This window comes from Eptesicus fuscus, chromosome 6 (genome assembly GCF_027574615.1).
Source record: "Eptesicus fuscus isolate TK198812 chromosome 6, DD_ASM_mEF_20220401, whole genome shotgun sequence".
Lineage (NCBI taxonomy): Eukaryota > Metazoa > Chordata > Mammalia > Chiroptera > Vespertilionidae > Eptesicus > Eptesicus fuscus.
The window spans coordinates 28,044,383-28,064,456 of NC_072478.1; the positions used below are offsets into that span (position 1 = coordinate 28,044,383).

At 59.8% G+C, this 20,074-nt stretch overlaps 1 protein-coding gene across 2 annotated transcripts; it reads left to right on the plus strand.

The window, feature by feature from the left end:
* The first annotated feature begins 1,551 nt into the window (after positions 1 to 1,551).
* Positions 1,552 to 19,614, plus strand: ZBTB7A (zinc finger and BTB domain containing 7A). 2 transcript variants are annotated; one of them, XM_008150617.3, is made up of 3 exons: positions 1,552 to 1,636; positions 11,338 to 12,623; positions 14,707 to 19,614. In XM_008150617.3, the coding sequence occupies exons 2-3, from the start codon at positions 11,353 to 11,355 to the stop codon at positions 15,203 to 15,205; spliced, it is 1,770 nt and encodes a 589-aa protein (XP_008148839.1). In that variant the 5' UTR covers positions 1,552 to 1,636; positions 11,338 to 11,352; the 3' UTR covers positions 15,206 to 19,614. The 2 variants fall into 2 exon arrangements, with proteins under 2 accessions (XP_008148839.1, XP_054573482.1); XM_054717507.1 differs by lacking the exon at positions 1,552 to 1,636 and adding an exon at positions 2,630 to 2,896.
* The last annotated feature ends 460 nt before the right edge of the window (positions 19,615 to 20,074 follow it).

The window sequence follows — 20,074 nt, forward strand, 5'->3', positions numbered from 1 at the left end:
GTGAAAAGGCAATCAAGAGAGGAGGGGAGGGGAGGAAAGCTTTGAAGTCAAGAGAACAGGCTGGGTCCATTTCACCTATGGTGGCTGACGTTTCCTGCCTGTAAGGTAATGGTGGTAATAATTCTAATAACTAACGATAATGATAATGCGATTAGATGTTAGAATGGAGGTAAACAGAACCCCGGACAGAGCCAGCAACTGGAGAAATGCTCAGTAATCGGCAGCTATAGCAGGTGTCAACCCTCTCTGTCCGTGGGAATGAGGAAGAGGAAACTGAGGCCCGAAGCCCCTCAGGCGGCTGATGGCACCGGCCAGCCCTTTCCCGGGCGCCTACTGTGTGCAGTGGGCAGCGGCCGGCCCGGGTCAGGCTGTTCTCCCCGCTGTCCCCTGCTTCCCCTCCCCCGTCCCTCGCCAGACCTCTCCCACGACCGGGGAGGAAGTGGGAGAAATGGACAGGGGAAAAAAAGTTGGCTGAGCCAACGCCTCCCCACTCCCCACCTCCGCCCCTCCCGAGCCACGCAGACCCTTTCGGGAGCGGCCCGCAGGACCCAGGCGTCCGGGGCCGGGTCCCTGTCCCGCCCAGCTGCCCGCTGTTGGGTGGGGGAACTCGGAAAGCCTGGAAAACAACCGTCCAGCCCGCCCCTCGCCAACCCCTACCCCGCTACGCCTCTGGCGCAGCGGGCGGAGGCGACTCCTTTATATAATCGCGGGCGGGCAGGTTGGCTGTTTCTTTTAGGGACCCAGGAGCCCCGCGGACCCGAGTAGTCACCCAAAAGCCCGCCCCCACGTTCCTTCTGCGGTTGGGCAAACTGAGGCCCCGGGAAGGCCGGCGGCCGGCCCAGGATTCCCACCCCGTCGCCCCCCCTTCACTACCCTCAGCTGCCGGGGCAGCCGCGACCCACGCCCGCGTCGGTCCTAGCAGTGCGCACAGCCCTCCCCGCCCCCGCTGCCATCCTGCCACGCCCCAGGCATCGGGGGCAAAGCCCGCGCCCCCCCTCGCACCCGCCCCTGCGCAGAGGCTGGGGGCCTGTTTATCTGGCGTCCCCCACCCCCTCCACCCCGGGGGGCCCGCTCCCCCCGCGCCCCGGGGAGCTCTGGGGCCAGATAAGCTGGCAAGCTGGCACGGCGCCGCGCGGCGGGGCGGAGAGGTCAGAGGAAGGGGGGCACACTGGGGGCGGGCTGGACCCCCCCCCCCACAACTTGACAAAACCTAATAACAGCTCGGTCTCCCTGGCGCAGCGGGCGAAGCCCCACGGGAGGGCAGAGACGTGGCAAGAGGGGACCTGCCGAGCCTGTTCTGGCCTCCGAGGCCGGGGGGGGGGGGGGCGGGCTGGGCGCGGGGGGGGGGCCGGCGGCTGCGGCACCTTTAAGACAAGGGAGGACCCCTCTTGCCCTCGGAGAAACCAGGAAGGGAGTCGCGAGCATCATACGGGGCTTTGGCTGTACTGTACAGTTACTGTAGGGGCAGTGACGCCGCCGCCGCCGCCGCCGGAGCGAGGGAGAGACAAGGGGAGGGCGAGCGAGGGGGAGAGCGAGACGCAGACCCCGGAGGCGAGCGGCTGAGGAGCCCAGTCCCAACTCCGGGCCCCGGCCCCGCGCGCCCCGGCCCAGCCCGGCCCCGGCCCGGCCCCGCGAGGTAAGTCAGCGCCCGGCGCGTTCCCCAGTACAGGGTGCAGGGCGAGGACGAACCGGGGGCTCTGTGCCCACCCGTGCTCTCTCGGGAAGGGGAGACCCGGGGAGCCAGGGACGTCCCGCAAGTTTCAGAGGAGGGGGTGGTTTGCAGCTGCCGGGAGGCTGGAGGCGCTCTGGATCCCGAGCCCGGGGAGGGGGCGCCTCCTGGGAGGTGGAATTGGGGGCGAAGTGCATGGGCTTGTGCGCCAACTGCCTGCTCCCCACCCCCCGGGTGCATGGCTTTTCGGGGCTCCCAGGCGCGCGGAAAGCGGGGGAGGGGAAGCGGGGCTGCACTGAGGGTGGGGGGAGCCGGCGTGGGAAGAAGGGGGCCGCATCGCGTGCTAAGTTTGCTGTTGAGTACTGGGGGCGCTCTCCCCACTTCCCGGGGCCAATTTGGTGCTGCGTGTATACGTTGGAATTGGCCGGGATTGAGCTCCATGGGGTATAGGGGGGAGGGGGCTGAAAAACAGGGAGGGGGGCTTTGCAAAGGAGGGGGAAGGGGTAGGGTGTCCGGGTGGGCGGGCGCGCCCGCGGGCTCCTCTGGGCGTCGTAGTCTTCCTGCCGTTTGCGGAAGGCAGGTGGTAGGCGGCTTGGACTACAAGTCCCAGGGTGCGCCGCGTCGGTGGCCCGCCGCGGCACGCGGGTAGGGGCGGTGCGGAGGAGGGGCGGTGAGCGGCGGGCCGGCGAGCCAATGGCCGCGGGCCGATCGCGCGGTGCGGCGCAGGGGCGGGCCCAGCAGGCTCGGGGGCGGGGCCTGAAGCTAGGCTCCCCTCGCCGGGGGCCGGTGGCGGTCCCCGGCTTCCGGCTGCGCGGCCCGCGGGCCGGCCCCCTTCCCGCCCCGGGGCCCCTCCCTGCCTGGTTGTGTAACCGTCCCCAGCCCCCCTCTTCTCGGCCCCCTGCCCCGGTCGGGGGGGGGGTGTCACCCACCCGGTGCTCCCCGGGGAGGGCGGCGGCCGGAGCGGCCGCGCCTCTCCTGCGAGCCCGGGGATGCACGGCCTAGTGCAGGCCGGGCCCGGGCGTGGGGAAGGCGGGCGGGCGGACCCAGATCCGGGGTAATTTGCATCGCCCTCCCCCCAGTCCGGGTGGGGATTGGCCGCCGGCGGCGGGGGGTGGCGCGGAGCCAGGCTCACTGCCGTCTCCCGGCCCCTCGGAGGAAGCCTGCCCTGCCGCCACCGCCGCCGCCGCCGCCGGGGCCGGGCCCCCTCGCCGCTGACCCGGGAAGGAGGTAGGAGCCCCCTGGTCGGGCGGTGCGGCGGGGGCCCGCAGGCCGGGGCGGGGGCCGTGCGCTGCGGCCGGCGCGGGGGAGGGGGCCGCTTCCTGCCCCTGCCCGGGCCTGACTCATCCCTGGGTGGGGGGACCGGCCTGGCCCCTCGCCCTGCCCGCGCCGCCGCCTGGCCCTGGCCCCGGCCAGGGCCCCGGGAGAGGGGGCAGCGAGCACGCCTCTCCACCGCCCGCGCCCCCAAAGCGCGTGACCCTGTCTCCTCTGGCCCAGACCCCCCCCTCCTTTCCTTTGACGCCACCACCACGTGCGAACCCTGAGCCCGGGCAGAGGACTTGGTGGGATCTGGCTCCCTCCCTCACTCTACCTCCCTCCCTAGGCTAGGAACCGGCCCTCTCCTCCAGCGCGGGGCCTGGGAACCAGGCAGGGGCCTGAGCCAAGCGCTGAAGCTGAGTGCCTCCCCCCCCCTCAGGCTCAGGCCTTTGCGGGTTATGGGAGACACTGCCCGCGCTGGCTGGGGAACCTGGTGGACCGCAACAAGAGATTACTGTCCAACCCGGCCGGGGCACCCAGTGGGCACTCACTAAATATTTGGGGAATGCAGCCAGCAGTTGGCAGATTGGCAGGGGGGGAGGCAGGCAACTCCTCTCTTCCCCCAGCCAGGTGGCGGAAGTAAGAGGTGTTGGTGCCCCTTCCCCGGGCGTGCCCACCTGGCTCACCCATGGGTGGCAGGCCTGGTTTGCTTCCTCTCTCCCTGCCAGCTGCCTTCAGGAGCAGGGTTGGCCTGAGAGGGAAAGGGCGGCTAGAATTCCATGTCACCCCCCCACACACACCCAACACGGCCAGGGCGTAACCCTGAGTGTGCCGCTCCCACACTGGGGGGGCCCTCCCCAGGACCAGCCAATCACTTCCTATTGGCAGAGCTGGTCTTGGGAGAGGTCTGGGGAGTCCAGGCTGGGCCCTGCTGCTCCAGGCCCAGGCATTTTCCCCCAGGACCACCCCTCAGTGGGGCCCCTAGAGCATGCCAGGCACTTATCAGCTGGGCTCGGGTCTCTGTTTACCGCCAGCCATCGCTGTGGAGACAAGAGCCTCGGGGAGAAGGGGGGGCAGGAGCCAGTGGCTGGAAGAGCGAAGCCCTGGGATCCGCATGCCTAATGAAGAAAGAGGAGCCATCGGGGACACTGAAATTTTAATTCGTGGGTCACTTTGGGGGGGTATTTATTATTCAGTTCTGATTGGCTGCCGGGTGGCCAGTCAGCACCCTGGCGTGCTGGGAGCCATACAACTCTCAGCAGAGGCCCTCTGAGAAGCTGCTGGGGTGGCTGCAGGGAATGGATGCGTCCTTTTCTCTGTGTGGGAGACTGAGACCCAGCAGACAGAGCACAGCCTTCGTCCAGTGGGGAAGGTTCCAGGGCAGTAGCAAGTCCTGTGTTTGTTTTTTTACTTCCTTTCTTTTCCTTGGGTCCTTCTGACCAACAGCTGGGTCAGGCTGCTGGCAGTCCCCATCGATATTTGAGGAAACCAAGGCTCAGAGGGGGTGCTAAACCTGAGTGTGGGAACTCAGGGGCTTACAGTCAACCTCAGAGCGGGTTCCTTGTTGGGCAGGGGAGACTGAGGCCCAGGGGAAGCAGAGAGCAGCCCAAGGTCACCCAGCCAAAGCTGGGTCTGACCCCTGTGGTCTGCCTTCCGGCTCAGGACTTGTCCAAAGTCCTCCCTGCGTCCCAGCTGAGGGGCATCTGCCCACCTGTCTTCCAGAGGGCCAGGAGGTTGACAGCAGGCACCTGTTGGCCAAATGGAGTCTTCCCGGGGCTTATTAAACCCTTTGCCCAAAGAGAATAATGAGGCTCAGAGAGAACCTGAGTTGCCCAAGGTCACACAGCATGAGACCCAGTTCCCTGTCTCCCAGCTTTCCCTGGCAGGCACCTTTAAGGCCTGCAAGGCCCTTTCTTGCCCCCTCCAAGCCACAGTCCTGCACCTTGGCCATCAGAGACGGGCAGGGCTCTTTGTTTTATGACCCATTACACCTGAGGAGGTCACCTCACAAGAGCCAGGACTCAGGGCCAGCCCCTCTGAAGCAGGGCCAGCCCTAGGAGGGGAGCTGCTGGGGTCTCCAGTGCCAGTGCACTTGATCTGTGACCTTGGACATGCCCCTTGGCCTCTCGTAGCCTGTGTCCCCCCTGCCTGTAACATAGGCTTGTTGTAGGGTCCCCCAAGTGGTGCCTGTAGACAACCTGTTTTCTCTCATGGAGGAGGCACCTGGGTCAGCTCAGGGTACAACAGGGATTCTGCTGGAGTGTGTGCCTGCTGGGTGTCTGAGGCACTCGGCACCCCTCACCTGTCACCTTGATTCCAGGCACCTGAGAGACCATAAACCACCCGGCAACAGCCCTGGTCAGTGGGGACCAGAGGAACAGGCTTGGGTGGGGGCCAGTGTGGTCCAATCCCAGCCTGGCCTTTGGCTCCACCTGAGGTCCACTGAGGGAGGGCACTTCCCCTCTGCCACCTTCAGTTTTCCCATCAGTACAATGAGGAGGTTACCTTCAGCCCAACAGTGTCATTGTGAGGACATACTCAGTGATTCCTCAGGAATGTTTGTCGAGCGACTGCTGTGCAGTGTCAGGACTTAGGGGGAGCCCCTCCTGCATGCCTGTGTTGATGCCCCTTGGGGTCAGGGCCCTTCCCTGAGTTCACAGATGTTGGCTGGACTCCAGCCCTGCCCCAAGTGCCCTGTGTGACCTCTGGCAAGCCTTTTCCTTTTCTGGGCCATCGTAAGGCAGCTCTGAGGGGGCGTGAGAATAAGCTGTCCCTCAGCCCCAAGGCCCCCAGGGTGGGGGATTTAGTCATCTGCTGGTACCTAGGGGCAGTCTGGTGGGGGAGGGGAAGGCGCCCTGGGAAGACTAGTTAGGCCAGATGGAGCCAGGTGGCCGGTGATCAAATCCACCTCTGCTGTGTACCTGGACGAGTAGCTTTTCTCTCTCGGAGCCTCAGTTTCCTGCTGTAAAGTGGGGTAGTGACCCTGCCTCCCAGAGCTGTAAGAATGGATGTTGAGATAATTGAGATCAGACCTCGACTGCCCTTAGGGCTGAGGCCCGAGCTTGGAGCACCAAAGCGCTGGTGCCACCTGGAGAATCTGGCTCTTCTGAGGAGCGTGGCCAAAGGACCAGCCCCTCCATCTGTCCTCCCAGCAGGCTGTGGACAGCCACTTGGTAGAAGCTTTCCCACCCACACCTTTCTGGTTTAACTGGAAAACAAGGCCTAGTCCCACCTCACATCAGGATGTGTGTTTTTGCGGGGGAACTGGCTGGACTTATGGGCACAGGACACTAGGGCATCAACAGACTGAGCACCCTTTTGGGGCTTCCATGCAGAGCCCTCCACCTGCTGGAACTGGGGATGGGGTGGGGGTTGTGCCAGTGCTCCAGGTGACAAGCAGGCCAGGGGGAGGGAGAAGGAGAGGTCTGGAAGCAGACAGGAGCAGAGCTCCTAGAGGTCACCCAGACCTCTCACAGGCATCTTGGGTAAGCAGGTGCAGCCTGAGCAAGGCAGGGTAGACAGTGATGGGATTCTTCGAAGCCCGGCTTTGCTTACTGCAGTGACGGGAAGCCGCTTCCTTCTACCTCACCCTGAATGGCTGTCTTCCCGGGGCTTCCTCTTGGAACCCAGTCTTGGTGTTGGGGCTGTACTTCCTGGTCCATTACAGCACTCAAAGCGTGGGAACAGGGTGAGCCTGAGCCCCACCCATGAGTTGGGGGTCAGATGGGATCCCCATGACCTCATCCTCCCACCATCACCCCCACACAAACACACTTCCCACTGGGCCTGCAGCCTTCCTGCCTCTGGCCCTTTAAGGCTGGGGCAGGAAGCCCCTCCCCATTTAGGGCAATAAATGGACACATAAAATGGCCGAAGGCCTGTTTGCTGGTGTCTGGCCAGAGGGAGGCCTGTGAGGGCAAGGAGGTAGGGGGCAGGCTGGCAGGGGGCAGCCAGCAGCCACTCTGGGCCTTTGGTGTCCCCCCCCGCAGTGGAGATGCTGAATTCCTGTCCCATTAAACCCCCAGCCAGGGACTGGGCCAGGCGGGGATTGGCACCAAGTCAGGGCAGGGTAACCCGGCGGGACCAACCTTGCAACACAGGCTGTGTGCCTGGGAGGGGGAGGGGGCAGCCGGGCGTGGGCCTGGCAGCTGAACCTGGGCACTAGGCTTGCTTTGTGACCTTGGACCAGCCGCCCACCCTCTCTGGGCCTGGTTTTGCTCCCGTGGTTTCTTCCTTGGGCACCATAACCCACTTCCTTGGCACAGAGTGGGTGGTGAGGTGGCTGGAATAACATTCAGAAATGAAGTTCAAAAAGCCCCTCATCCTCATGGGGGAGGCGAACAGCCTTGTTGGGGTTGCACTGGCACATAGTAGGGCCCAGGCAATATTTGCTGAATGGATGAGAGTGGGACTCTGGACCTAGAGCACCCCCAGCCCTCTTGCCACTGTCATGACCCCTGAGGAAACTGAGGCACAGAGGGTCTTGCCCAAGGTCACCCAGCTTAGAAGTGGAGGAGTTGGGGTTTGGATCTGGGCTGCCATGCCTGGCACATAATAGGTGTTTAATGTTTCTTTGGTTTCTTTTTGTATTCTCTGGGTGGGGGAATGCAGGGGTCTTGACCCCCTAATGAAGCTGCCCCTGTCCCAAACACTCCTCCAGGAAGGCCTTGGGTGGTGATTACCTGCCTACCCCCCTCCTGGCCATCCCCTCTTTTTCCTGAGGAGTGTGGGTGGGAGGAGAAGGCCCAGCCCCAATCCTCACCTTTTGCCTGACCTTGGAAAGCTTCCTGTTAATGCAGCCTCTCCTTCCCCAAGTCCCCTCTCCTAAGCACCCACCTCCAGTCTTTTTCCTCTGCTGTCCCCCATGCCCAGGACACCCTTCCTATGATGTTGGGGTCCTTCCTGGGTGACAGTTGCTGCTCCTGGGACCAGGTCAAGGCATTCTTAACCTCACCCCTGTGTCCCTGCTGTTGAGTGGCAGCAATTCAGGCCAGTTCAGATCAGAGTCTTAGTCCCCACCTGGCTGCTCATCTTGTCATCTCTCCAAGCCTCTCCTCTGTAAAACCCAGGGCTTTATAGTGGAGAGGATGAAATGAAGGTGCTGGTTAGTTCCTGAAAGTTCCCAGGTACAGATGAAGCTCTCCAGAGGAGGTCCTGCCTCCTAAGTTAGATGGGAGGTGGAAGCAGCACTGTCCTCTGGTCCTGGGTGTGTCAGTTAGCTGGGTGGGTGGGGCTGGGTGTGGGCTCTCTCCAGCCCATAGCTGTCTTTGGTTCTTCTTGTTGAATGCTGTGCTCCTACTGTGCGCCACCCAAGGGAGGGCACAGCATAGGGGCCTAGGAGTGGCCCAGAGGGAGGAGGGCACTCCACTTCCAGCCTAGGAGGAGCCTGCTGAGGCCTGCCCCTTAGCTTGAGGAGTCAACAGAGGCCCCGGAAATCCCAGGAGGGCAGGCTCTCTGGGGGGTGGAGTTGTGATGAAAGACAACCCAGGTGGGTGTGATCCTGAGCTCTGGGGACCCTAGCACTGGCTGTCATGGGGGTGGTACTTTCCTGGAGGAGAGAAGTTTTGTTGGATTGTCACTACCAAGGAAACCCCCACTTCTGGAGTACCTACTAGGTGAAGCTCTCCTGTTGAGACGATCCCAGGGCACACAGTGGGTGTTTTCCTTCCAGGCCCCACCTGACCCACCAAGAGGGCTCAGCTGTCCTCCTTTTCCCATCTCACAGGCTCTTCCACCTCTTTCTTAGAGGGAGAACCCTGAGAGACCCAGATGGGGCCGTGGCTCTGGGCATGGTAGGTAGGTGAGATGTGTTCCTGGAGAGAGGATGTGGGTCAGGTGTCTGCAGAGCCAGTTTAGTTTCCAGGGCAAGGAAAGAGATAATGGCTTGTTGGGTAGGCCGGGGGCCAGTCTCTGACCTCTATCAGCTCCTGGACCCCAGAACCTAGGGATCAGCCTTGCTGGGCACCCTTGGCAGGATTTTATAAGTCTCTGGGCCTTGGTTTTTTCATCTGTAAAATGGGGGATCATGCTACTCTCACGGGGACTTGCCTTGGTTGACACTTCCCCAGGCCCTGCCCTTTCAGGGAGGGTCTCTGATGATTAGCTGGGGAAATAGAGGCTCCACCTGGGAGAGGACAGGGATATGGATACTCTAGGCCAGTGGTTGGCAAACTGCGGCTCGCGAGCTGCACGTGGCTCGCGAGCCGCAGTTTGCCGACCACTGCTCTAGGCCAGTGGTCGCCAACCTTTCAGACCTCATGGACCACCGGTTGGCGGCCACTGTTCCAAAGGTTTCCTTAAACCAGTGGTCGCCAACCTTTCGGACCTCACGGACCACCGGTTGGCGGCCGCTGCTCTAGGCCCTTTGCACATGGCCTGCTTCATCCCACTAGTGGAGACCAGTGTCCCAGGGCAGGTTTGAGGCCCAGGCTTGCACCTTTCCAGCTGGGTGGCTTCTGGCAAAGCGGGAGCCTGGGTATCTTAACACTTAAAGTAGGGCTGTGCTAGCCCCTGGCCTGGTGTGCTCAGTGCTTGAGGGAGGGTGGGGTGAGTCACCTGAACTATTTCATATTTCAGGTCGTGACCTTGAGGCCCCTGGAGATACCTCAGGGTCCAGGGGGACCTTAGGGGCACCTGGGGGACAATGGCAAGCAGGGCTAGAGTAGCCATCTTGGGTTGTTGGTCGCCTGGATGGGGACGAAAGTAAGGAGGGGCTGAGGCTAGTCTGATTCCATTTACTCTCTGGAGCCCAGAGGCCAGACAGCAGATGGTGGAAGGGGGTGGAAGCCACCACAGGGGCTCCTCTGATGGCCGATCGATCCTCAGATGGGGTTGACCTCCATCCTCCTGCTCTCAGCAGCCACATCTGAGCCGACCCCCCTTCCCCCCAGGGCTGGCAGAACAGAGGGGCCAGTGGAGCAGCTGGTGCAGTCTGCAAGAAAGAGGGCGGGCCTTGGAGAGAGACGTCCTGGGAAGCGTAGTGCCTGCCTGAGCACTGCACAAAGGCCTCTGTCAGCTCTGAGGCCTGGACCCCACTCCCCGAGCAGCCCTGGGTCGGGACAGTTCCATTCTGGCCTTGTACCCTGCCGGACCAACCCTGGGCTCCCTTGCTGGGCCAGCCACCTGAATCCCACTCACAGCACTGCCGGAGGGATCTGGGTTAGAGTGGGCTGGGCCACTCGGCTGAGAGGCTGGGGTCCTTAGGAGGCTGAGGAAGGCCCAGCTCAGCCCACTCCCTGCTGTCCAGGAGCTGTGGCCCAAGAGCCGGCTGGTTGGGCCTGGAGGAATGTGGGTTGTGTTGGGTGGCTTGGGACAGCCGGGGGCTCCCCGGAGAGGGTGGAGGGGTGGGGACAGGAGCCAGAGGGTTGCACAAGCGCCCGAGTGGGTGGATGAGTCACAGCCCAAGGGAAGGCGGAAAAAAGGAGGGGTGGGGAGAGGGGTGGGACAGACAGACAGAGTTCTCTCAATGGCCTGCTCTTCCAAAGGCTTCTGCCCATTTGACAGGTGGGGAGATTGAGGCCCAGAAAGTGGCAGGGCCTTGTCCTGGCTTTACAGTGCAGACGGGGGGCTGAAAGCTGGAGAGAGCTGGGCAGGCAGGAGGCCCTAGCCCCCTGCTCCTCCTTGACGGGGTTGGCTGGGGTGGCAGGGAAAAGGAGCGTCAGGTGGCCTGGTTTCCCCATTACTCACTGCCAGGGCCAAGCTGTCCTGGGGGCTCCAATGGGGCAGAAAGGGGTTTGTCCTTCAGAGTCACTGCCACCCCACACCAGGGCAAACCCATGGCCTCAATGACCCCAGCTAGGTCTTGGCCTCACCCCTTCCTACTGGCTCAGAGGCCCCCAAGAGAACTAGGTCTCACCATGAGGCAGTGAGGGTCAGAGAGGCCGAGGGGACTGGTGGGGATGCACAGCCAAGCCGGTTGGATATTGGTTGGGGCACAGCTATGGGGCCTTGGGCACACGGGCTCCTCCCCCTGAGCCCTGTCTTCTCACTTCTGCAGTAGAGATGGTGCTGCCCTGTGGGACTCAGGGGCTCAAGGGTGACAGCGTACAGAAGGAGCCTGTGACTGTCACCACCGTGGCCGCCTAGAGAGGGTATGGGTAGAAGCCTGCACTCAGATTCATTAGGAAACAACTTGTATTGAGGCATTTATCGAGCACCTACTGTATGCTCCTGCATCACCTCATATTGCCCTTTGGCATGCCTGTGAGCCCTCTAGGGAAGGGGCGGATGCCAGTCTTCATCTCTCAAGCACCCAGTGTGAGTTTTGCTAGCATAATCTCACATTCTGCAGAACCAGACATGGACTGACCTGGTGCACATCTGGGGAAACCGAGGGTGGGGCCCTACTCTGAGGGTCTTAAGCCTTGGTGGGTCCCTCTCATTTCACGACCACCCCTTCCTCTCTGGTGCTGTAGGTCTCGGCGCGGAAGATGGCCGGCGGCGTGGACGGCCCCATTGGGATTCCGTTCCCCGACCACAGCAGTGACATTCTGAGTGGGCTCAACGAGCAGCGGACACAAGGCCTGCTGTGTGACGTGGTGATCCTGGTGGAGGGCCGAGAGTTTCCCACGCACCGCTCAGTGCTGGCGGCCTGCAGCCAGTACTTCAAGAAGCTGTTCACATCAGGCGCTGTGGTAGATCAGCAGAACGTGTACGAGATTGACTTCGTCAGTGCCGAGGCGCTCACAGCTCTCATGGACTTTGCCTATACGGCCACGCTGACTGTTAGCACAGCCAACGTGAGTGACATCCTCAGTGCTGCCCGCCTGTTGGAAATACCCGCCGTGAGCCACGTCTGTGCCGACCTCCTTGACAGGCAGATCCTGTCAGCCGATGCGGGCAATGATGCTGGGCAGCTGGACTTGGTAGATCAAATTGATCAGCGAAACCTCCTCCGTGCCAAGGAGTACCTCGAGTTCTTCCAGAGTAACCCCATGAACAGCCTGCCCCCCGCGGCCGCTGCTGCAGCTGCTGCCGCCGCCAGCTTTCCATGGTCAGCCTTTGGCGCATCTGACGATGACCTGGATGCCACCAAGGAGGCTGTGGCTGCCGCTGTGGCTGCCGTGGCTGCAGGTGACTGCAATGGCTTGGACTTCTACGGGCCTGGCCCCCCGGCTGAGCGGCCCCCAGCCGGGGATGGGGACGAGGGCGACAGCAACCCCGGTCTGTGGCCAGAGCGGGATGAGGATACCCCTGCTGGGGGCCTCTTTCCACCCCCTGTGGCCCCTCCAGCTGCCACACAGAATGGCCACTATGGCCGGGGTGGGGAGGAGGAGGTCTCACTGTCAGAGGTAGCCCCAGAGCCAGGGGACTCTCCTGGCTTCCTGTCGGGAACAGCTGAGGGTGAGGACGGCGATGGGACCGATGCGGACGGGCTTGCGGCTAGCACACTGCTACAACAGATGATGTCGTCGGTGGGCCGGGCCGGGTCAGCAGCGGCTGGGGACAGCGACGACGAGTCGAGGGCAGACGACAAGGGTGTCGTGGACTACTATCTGAAGTATTTCAGCAGTGCCCATGACAGCGACGTCTACCCGGCTTGGTCGCAGAAGGTGGAGAAGAAGATCCGGGCCAAGGCCTTCCAGAAGTGCCCCATCTGTGAGAAGGTCATCCAGGGCGCTGGCAAGCTCCCGCGGCACATCCGGACCCACACCGGTGAGAAGCCCTATGAATGCAACATCTGCAAGGTCCGATTCACCAGGTGAGCCAGCGCCACTGGCGGGGGCGGAGGGTGTTGGTGGCTTCCTGGGTCCATTGCTCAAACTGCAGCTACGTGCGCGCACGCACACACACACACACACACACACACACACACAGCCTCTAGGGACATAAGCAGGAGCATCTTATTAATTTTGGGGTGCCCTCCCCCCAGTGTGTCCCTTCAGAGCAGCCTTTGGGTGCAGGCACTAAACCATATGACCGCATAGAATATAAAACATGCCAGGTGGTGCTTTGGGAGGCCGGGAGGGAGGGCACCAGGATTGGCTCTTTTTCCCAGAGGTGGTTCTTTGGACCGGAGGAGAATTTTTGCTTTGGGAGAGGCCAACAGCCTAGTAGGGAGCAGGGAGCTCGGTTGTTTTGAGTCACTTCAAGTCTCCTGTGCGTCTGGAAACTTACTTCATTCGGCCACCTTTTATGGGGCACCTGGGTGCCAGGCCCTGTTCTAGGCGCTGGGGATGCAGAAGTGGAGAAATAGGCCAAAATCCCCGTGGACAAAGCATGCGTGAGATAAAAATCAAAGAACTGATAACACTAGTTGGTGGAACGTGAAGAGAGCAGAGAACAAAGGGAGGAGGAAAAGCTGTGGGTGCTGCTTTAAACAGAGCTGAGACCTGAAGGAGGTGAGGGGAGGAGTCGGGGGAAGGGACAGGCAGAGGGAACAGCCAGTGCAAAGACTCTGAGACCAGTTCAGCTTGGAGGATCACTGCAATCAGGGGAGGGAAATTGGCACAGGAGCCACTGGGCTTGGTCCTTGGGCAGGAGTTGGAGGTCGGGCTGGGGAAATTTGTGATTTGGTCTTAAAAGTCCAGAGGTAGCTGACTGGGCCTTGTGGGCCAGTCTAGTGGGGGTGGAGGGGTTGACGTGCAGGGGCCTGGCCAGGCTGGGTGACTCAGCACCACCCCCTACCCCCACCCACCCTGGGGTTCCCCCAGCCACACCCACCCAGACTGAAGAAAGAAGGCATTGTCCCAGCTTCCCAGCTCTGCCCCTTGGGGATAGGACCTGGGGGCTGACCCCTGGCCCCCTCTCCTGCAGGCCAGGAGAGGAGGGTGTGGCCTGGAGTGCAGGGCCCAGGAATATCAGGCAGGGGCAAAGGACAACTACCAGAAGGCAAGCAGTGTAATTGGTGGCCTGGCTGACCCCTTTGGTGAGATTGTGGTTCTTTTAGTTTTGGGGGCTCCATCCTCCTCCAGATGGGGCATGGAGATGGCTATGGGCCTTGCCCTTCAGGGTCTCTATGCCTGAGAGGAACAGCTTTGTGAGGGCTCAGCAAGCCAGGGTCTGCAGAGGTGACCAGGCTGACCTATGACCTCAACCACAGGCCTCAGCCTATTTCAGTCTGACCTGGAGTTCTCTAGGCCATCCTATTCCCAGCCCAGGGCTGATCCCATTTGCCAGTCAAGGAAACCGAAGCATAGAGGTACCAGGCCAAACCTGTTTCCCCCATGCGCCCACCTGGCTGCTCTCTGTCCCTGACCCGGGGCCCCAGCCCCCACCCCTTCCTCCAGGCCCAGGAGCCCAGAGGCCCCTCTGAGTCACAGTAGAGGGTTGAGTAAGCAGGGCCTGTGGCGGCGGGGCTATAATTACGCTGGCCAGGGTCTGGGGTGATGAAACTGGAGCTGACTCCACCTCGCAGCCCCTGACCCGCTGTGCAACTCGGTGCAAGTCACTCCCCCTCTCTGAGCCTCAGTCGGGGGAATCTCTGTATTCTACGAGCACGATCTGAGTCCCTGCTGTCCCTTCTGTGACCTGGCCCCATGCAGTGGTCTGGGCAGGGCACCTGGGAGACTTGGTAGAGCAGGAGGCCGGTTGTCGTCCTCCTATGGATAAGAAGAGGGATTCAGAGAGGTTCAGCTTTTGCCCAAGACCGCACAGCAAGCAGGGTCCAAGGCCCTTTTCAGACCTTTGAGAGGCCTCTGGCCCCTTGTCCCATTTTACCCAGGACTCTCCCTAGCCACAGCCCGGCTTCGGTCATAGTGTCAGCCTCACGGCCCGCATGAGTTGGGGGGTCGTCCGGGAAGGGGGCCTAGCACAGCACCCGCTGACCCTTGCCCCCTCCACAGGCAGGACAAGCTCAAAGTGCACATGAGGAAGCACACAGGTGAGAAGCCGTACCTGTGCCAGCAGTGCGGGGCGGCCTTCGCCCACAACTACGACCTGAAAAACCACATGCGTGTGCACACCGGCCTGCGGCCCTACCAGTGTGACAGCTGCTGCAAGACCTTCGTCCGCTCCGACCACCTGCACAGACACCTCAAGAAAGACGGCTGTAACGGCGTCCCCTCGCGCCGTGGCCGCAAGCCCCGAGTCCGGGGCGGGGGGCTCGGGGGACCCGACCCTGGCCCTGGGGCCACTGCACCGCCCAGCGCCTCCGCCCCACCTGGCTCCCCTGAGGCCCGGCGCAATGGCCAGGAGAAGCACTTTAAGGACGAGGACGAGGACGAGGAGGAGGCCAGCCCTGATGGCTTGGGCAGGTTGAATGTAGCGGGTGCTGGTGGAGGGGGTGGTGATGGGGCCACTGGGAACCCTGCCGACGGCAGCTTCGCGGCTGGACTCGCCTGAAAACCAAAAAGAGAAGAAAAACCCGAGAGAGACAGAGAGAGAGAGAGAGAGAGAGGGAGAGAGAAAATCACCCACCACCCCCCAAAAAACACAAAAAAAATCTATCTATATACAGATATCTATATCGATATATATATATATATATATACAGATATATATATATGAAGCATCACAGAATCTAGGATAGTGCTTTTCTCAGATTTTTCTCTTTCATGAAGTTCTCTCCCTCCATGGGGACTCTTGCCCTCTACCCCCAACTCCCCTTTCTCTCCACCCCGTCGATGAGTTTCGGGGCTTGGTTTGGGGTTTGTGGGACACGGGTTCTGAGTCCCCCCCACCCCCCATGGGCGCCCCCAGCATGGGGTCTGGGATCCCATTCGAGACCTGGGCAGGGCCCCAGGTCCCGGGCAGGGATGAGGGCTGTTGTGGAGGGAGGGGTTGCGGCAGGACTGGGGTGGGCTTTAGTTTTTCTCCCCTTGCTGGTTTCTATGAGTCTTTCAGACAAGACCTTAAATGATTTCTGTCTGCTGTGAGCGGACGTTAAAATGGCCCCTGAACCTACCCCCACCCTCCTTCCTCAGGGCACTTATTAAGTGGGGGTCTTCCCCCTAGATCTCCCCCATAGCCTCCTTGCCTCCTATCCTTGTCTGTGGTCCCCTGTATCTTCTGGCCACTTTGACACAAACCTATTTATTTCCAGGTGTGGAGAAAGGGGAGAAGATGGGAAGAGGGGGCACCAGGATGGCTCCCAGGGGCTTCTGTTGCCTTCCTTGATGGCACTTAAAACCCAGTGGGGCACCCAGGGGCCACCTCTCAGAGCGCCCCCATCACCCCTGTCTGTGTCCCCTGTCCCAGGTCATTCAGACCCCCATTTAAAGTTTGGAGATTCAAAACTTGTCTTCACCCTCTCCCCACCTCTCCCCTTACTTAGCCCTCTCCCAATTTTTTAAAGCACTTTTTAGATTGTTTCCCCCTCTTTTCCTCCTTAAAAACAAAATTTATATATATATATAGAGAGAGATATATAAGATATAACTTTTCCTCAGAGGAGCAGACAACAGTGTGGGGTGAGACAGCCAAGGGCAGAGGGAACCCAGGGTCTTACGGTGGCAGGGAAGAGGGGAGAGAAGAGTCCAGAAGTTCCAATGTCACAAAAGCAATAAAAAGATTTTACAAAACGAAAGGAAACAAAAAAAAATGACAACCAACCACAAATAGAAGTCTTGGCACTTTGTAACAGAACGGGTACTATACTTTATCTTAATTTAAAAACATGTTTACAAGTTGCAACCAACTTCTATGAAAAGTTGAAAAGACAAAAAAAAAAGAGAGAGAGAGAGAGCGAGAGTGTAAACAGAAATTCCTAAAAGCTGATTTATTTTTGTACAAAATAATTAAAAAAACCCACCACAGATGTAGAATCCAATTCTGTGCCCCAGGCGAGAAGGGAGTCAGGAAGGCCATGGGTGACATGGGTGAGGTCAAGGTCTTCTGAGTGAATCTGCTTCACCATGGGGGCTTGCCTGGCAGGCAGGACTGGGGTTTTTGTATTTCTGCCATGTCCCCCACTCCCTCCCATTCTGTCCCTTTTTTGGTTCTGATTTAGAGATGTCTCATTACCCACTAGCCATACAATGGCCACCCATGTCTGTGGGGACCCTCCTTACTGACTCCCTAGCTCAGGGATGGGCCCAAGAGAGGGCTGGCCTTTCAACCAGCCAGAGCAATCCAGTTCCCCCCAACTTCCCCCTCTCCTCACTGTTCCCCCATCCTCACCACTTCCTGGCTTCCCGCCTTTCCTTGTGGCCACTGAGGAGCTGCCATCTTGGATATGCCATCCCCTTTGAGGTGGGTGACAGGGGGCCCCACCTCCAGGGCCTTACACCCCCCAAAGCACCCCTGTTTTTACTCAAAGGCACTGACTGTCATCTGGGGGCTGGCACCTGGCTCCCCAAAGGCTCGGTGTAGACTGAGCCACAGGCCACGGACGGGGGCCAGGGCAGGGAAACCAAGTGGCCAGAGGCCAGGGCACCTTTACCCCCTCTTGCATATGCAACGCCTAGTGTGGGACCCTGTATATAGACATCCTGCTGAGCTGAGATCCTTCCTCATCAATGCCCAAGGTCAGGGGGTGCCCCTGCTTCCCCCTCTAGTCTCTGGCCCGTCTCCTGGTACCCTTTTGCTCTGTGACAAACCCCATCTTATCTCCTTTTTCATTTTCTTTTTTTAAAGGGAAGCTTTTTAAGAAAGCAACTTTCACCATTGTTTCTACAGGATATGTTTCGTCTCCTCCCAGCCTCCGCCAGCCCCCCAAATGTCTCAGGAACCCCCCTCCTGAGGGGGGTGGCAGGGGAGCCCAGGGCCAGGTGGCCTTGTTCATACCCCAGCATCACAGGGCGAGATTCAGAGAACCATCTGTAGAGGCCAAGCAGAGCGCTTGAGCACCCAGGCCAGGGACTCCCCCCGCCCCCCTCCCAGCTTTCAGAGAGGCTCCCTGAGGGGATAGCCCTCTCCCCCTACCCACACACCTCCTTGCAATAAAACCAACTGAAAAATTATAGCCGTCGTCCTGGCCAGTGGGGTGACGACTTGGGGAATTGAGGCCTCTGGGACTATGGTGGGGGCATGGGCTGAACCCCGCCAAGCACACTTTAACACAAAGCTCCTTGGGAATTGCACTAAACCCCTACCCCTAGCTCTGCACCCAGCTTTCACCAGCCCTGCCCACCCACTCCGCCTTAACCCCTATTCTGCTGCCCGCCAGTCTGTCCCGGGGGCCACAGCCTCTGCATGGGCCCAGAGCCGGGACCCCCACCCACCCGGCCCAGCCCCCTAACTCCGCGCAATCACATACTGTATATAGATGTGGATCGATTTTATTTTTATTCTTTAAATTAAGGTTGTGATAAAGTGTTGCCAAAGATACTGCTGAATTCTCGCGTTTCAGGAAACAAATATTTGAGGGGGAACGTGCTGACTGGTCGGAAAGGACACAGCAAAAAAGTGTTTTTGTTTGGTTGTTTGGGGTTTTCTTTGGTGTTTTCTTTCTTTGGGGTGTTTTTTTTTTTAACTGCCTGGTACAAAAAAAAAAAAAAGACAAAGTGAAATTGTTATTTCCATCATCTTGGTGAAATTGTGTGGATGTGTGTGTGCGCATGTGTGCGAGAGTGAGGTCTAGGCTGGGGACTTCTGATGGAGGCTGTTGGGGGGAGCTCGGGGGCAGGAGTAGTGGGCCTGGCAGGATGGGGGGCCCTGAGCCCCCACCTGGATCAGTCTCCAGCCTGCCAGACTGGGAGAGAGAGATAAATGTTCTTGCTGCTGCTCCCTGCCTAGTCCCCCAGCCTGACCCCGACCCTGCCTTTTGAGATTAAAAGAAAAAAAAAAAAAAGGCAAAAAAAAAATTAAAAACCAGTGAATGTAAAGTGCCGGACCAGGCCCAGCCTGGCATGGGTGTGGGCCTTGCCCAGCCGGGCTCCAGTGGGCCATACCAAAGTCTGCCCCCTTGGGCAGCCCACCCAGGAGACCCCATGTGGCCATCTCTTGTCACCCTGTTTATTCAGGGCTGTCCCTCTGCTTCCTTCCGAGGGGGGTTCTCAGGTTGGAAGGGAGGGGCCCCCAGCTCCCACCTGGGTCTTCTGGGGAGTCTGCACTACTGAGACCCATCAGCTGTGTCGCACATGGTGGGACCGAGGCAGGGGCCAGGGCCCCCAGAACCGAGGCCATCCAGGCAGCCAGGATTGTAGGAGGTGAGACAGAGACTGAAAGGAAAAAAAAATTTAAAAACCAACAAAAAAAGCAAAAATCCTATTTTTTGAGAAAGAAAGATATTTATATTTGCAGTTTTATTTTAAAAAGTTATTTAAGCTGAGGAAGCAGCCTTCCTGGAATGGTGGTGTTGGCCGGTGCACGACGGGTCAGGGCCTGGGTCTTGGGCGCCCAGGAGTCATAACCTCAGAGTTAAGACTATCTCGCACTAAATATATAAATTTACATGGAGGTGGGTTGGGGGCAGGACCAGGAGATGAGGGGGCTGGGGAGACCCCCATTCTATGGCCAGGGCTGCCTGGAGGCCAACGGCCAGGGGTCCTGTGCCAGGTACCCTCAACCCCACCCAGGCCCAGACATGAGGTGCCTTGGACTTTGGGGGACCAGGCCTGGTGAATGGGGGGTTGGCGGTGGCGCCCCTGGGGGCACAGAGCACAGACATTCCATAGACTGTATTTGAGAGTCTTTATAAAATGTGGGAGATTTAAAAAAAAATGGTAAAAATGCACTTTTGGGGGGTGGGGGGGAGAAGCTTTAAAAGTAATAAAAACAAAAACAAAAAGACAAAAGATGAAAACACGGACATAAAAATCATTTTTCTTGTACATAAAAAAAAAAACCACTAAACGCAGCCTGTTACGACCGCTGCTGCCTCATTTGCCTGATTTTGATGTTCTTTTGTGTTTTGTTTTGGGGGGAGCCTGGGGAGTGGGAGTGGAGGGTTTAGGGGCTCCTTTCCCATGGGTTGGGTCCCTTGTTTATAGCACTTGGGGGTCCTAGCTTGGGTTCCAGAGAGAGGGCCCCACGCTAGCCTCATCCTTCCTGCCAGGCCTGGGAGGTGAAGTGGGGAAGGGAGGGGTCTGGACAGTGACTCTTGCCTCTGGGCTCCAGGGTGGGGTAGGTGTCTGGCAGTGCTAGGGCCTGGCGCCCCTAGGTGAGGGCAAGTGGCTCCAAAAAGGGGCCTGAGGGACAGTGGGGGCAGGCAGGAAGAACCTGCTAAGCGGGCTCCTTGGCCACGTCCTACTACAAGGTTTCTGGAGGCCCTGGGTGGGGTGGCCTACGCAGGGAACCCCAAGTTGCCAAGGGCCTCCAAAGTGCAGCCCC

Bases quoted from the DNA above. Each gene is read 5' to 3' on its own strand.
- ZBTB7A (XM_008150617.3), top strand. From the start codon at position 11,353: ATGGCCGGCGGCGTGGACGGCCCCATTGGGATTCCGTTCCCCGACCAC. The intron at 12,624-14,706 runs GTGAGCCAGCGC...CCCCCTCCACAG, and splicing joins TGCAAGGTCCGATTCACCAG to GCAGGACAAGCTCAAAGTGC.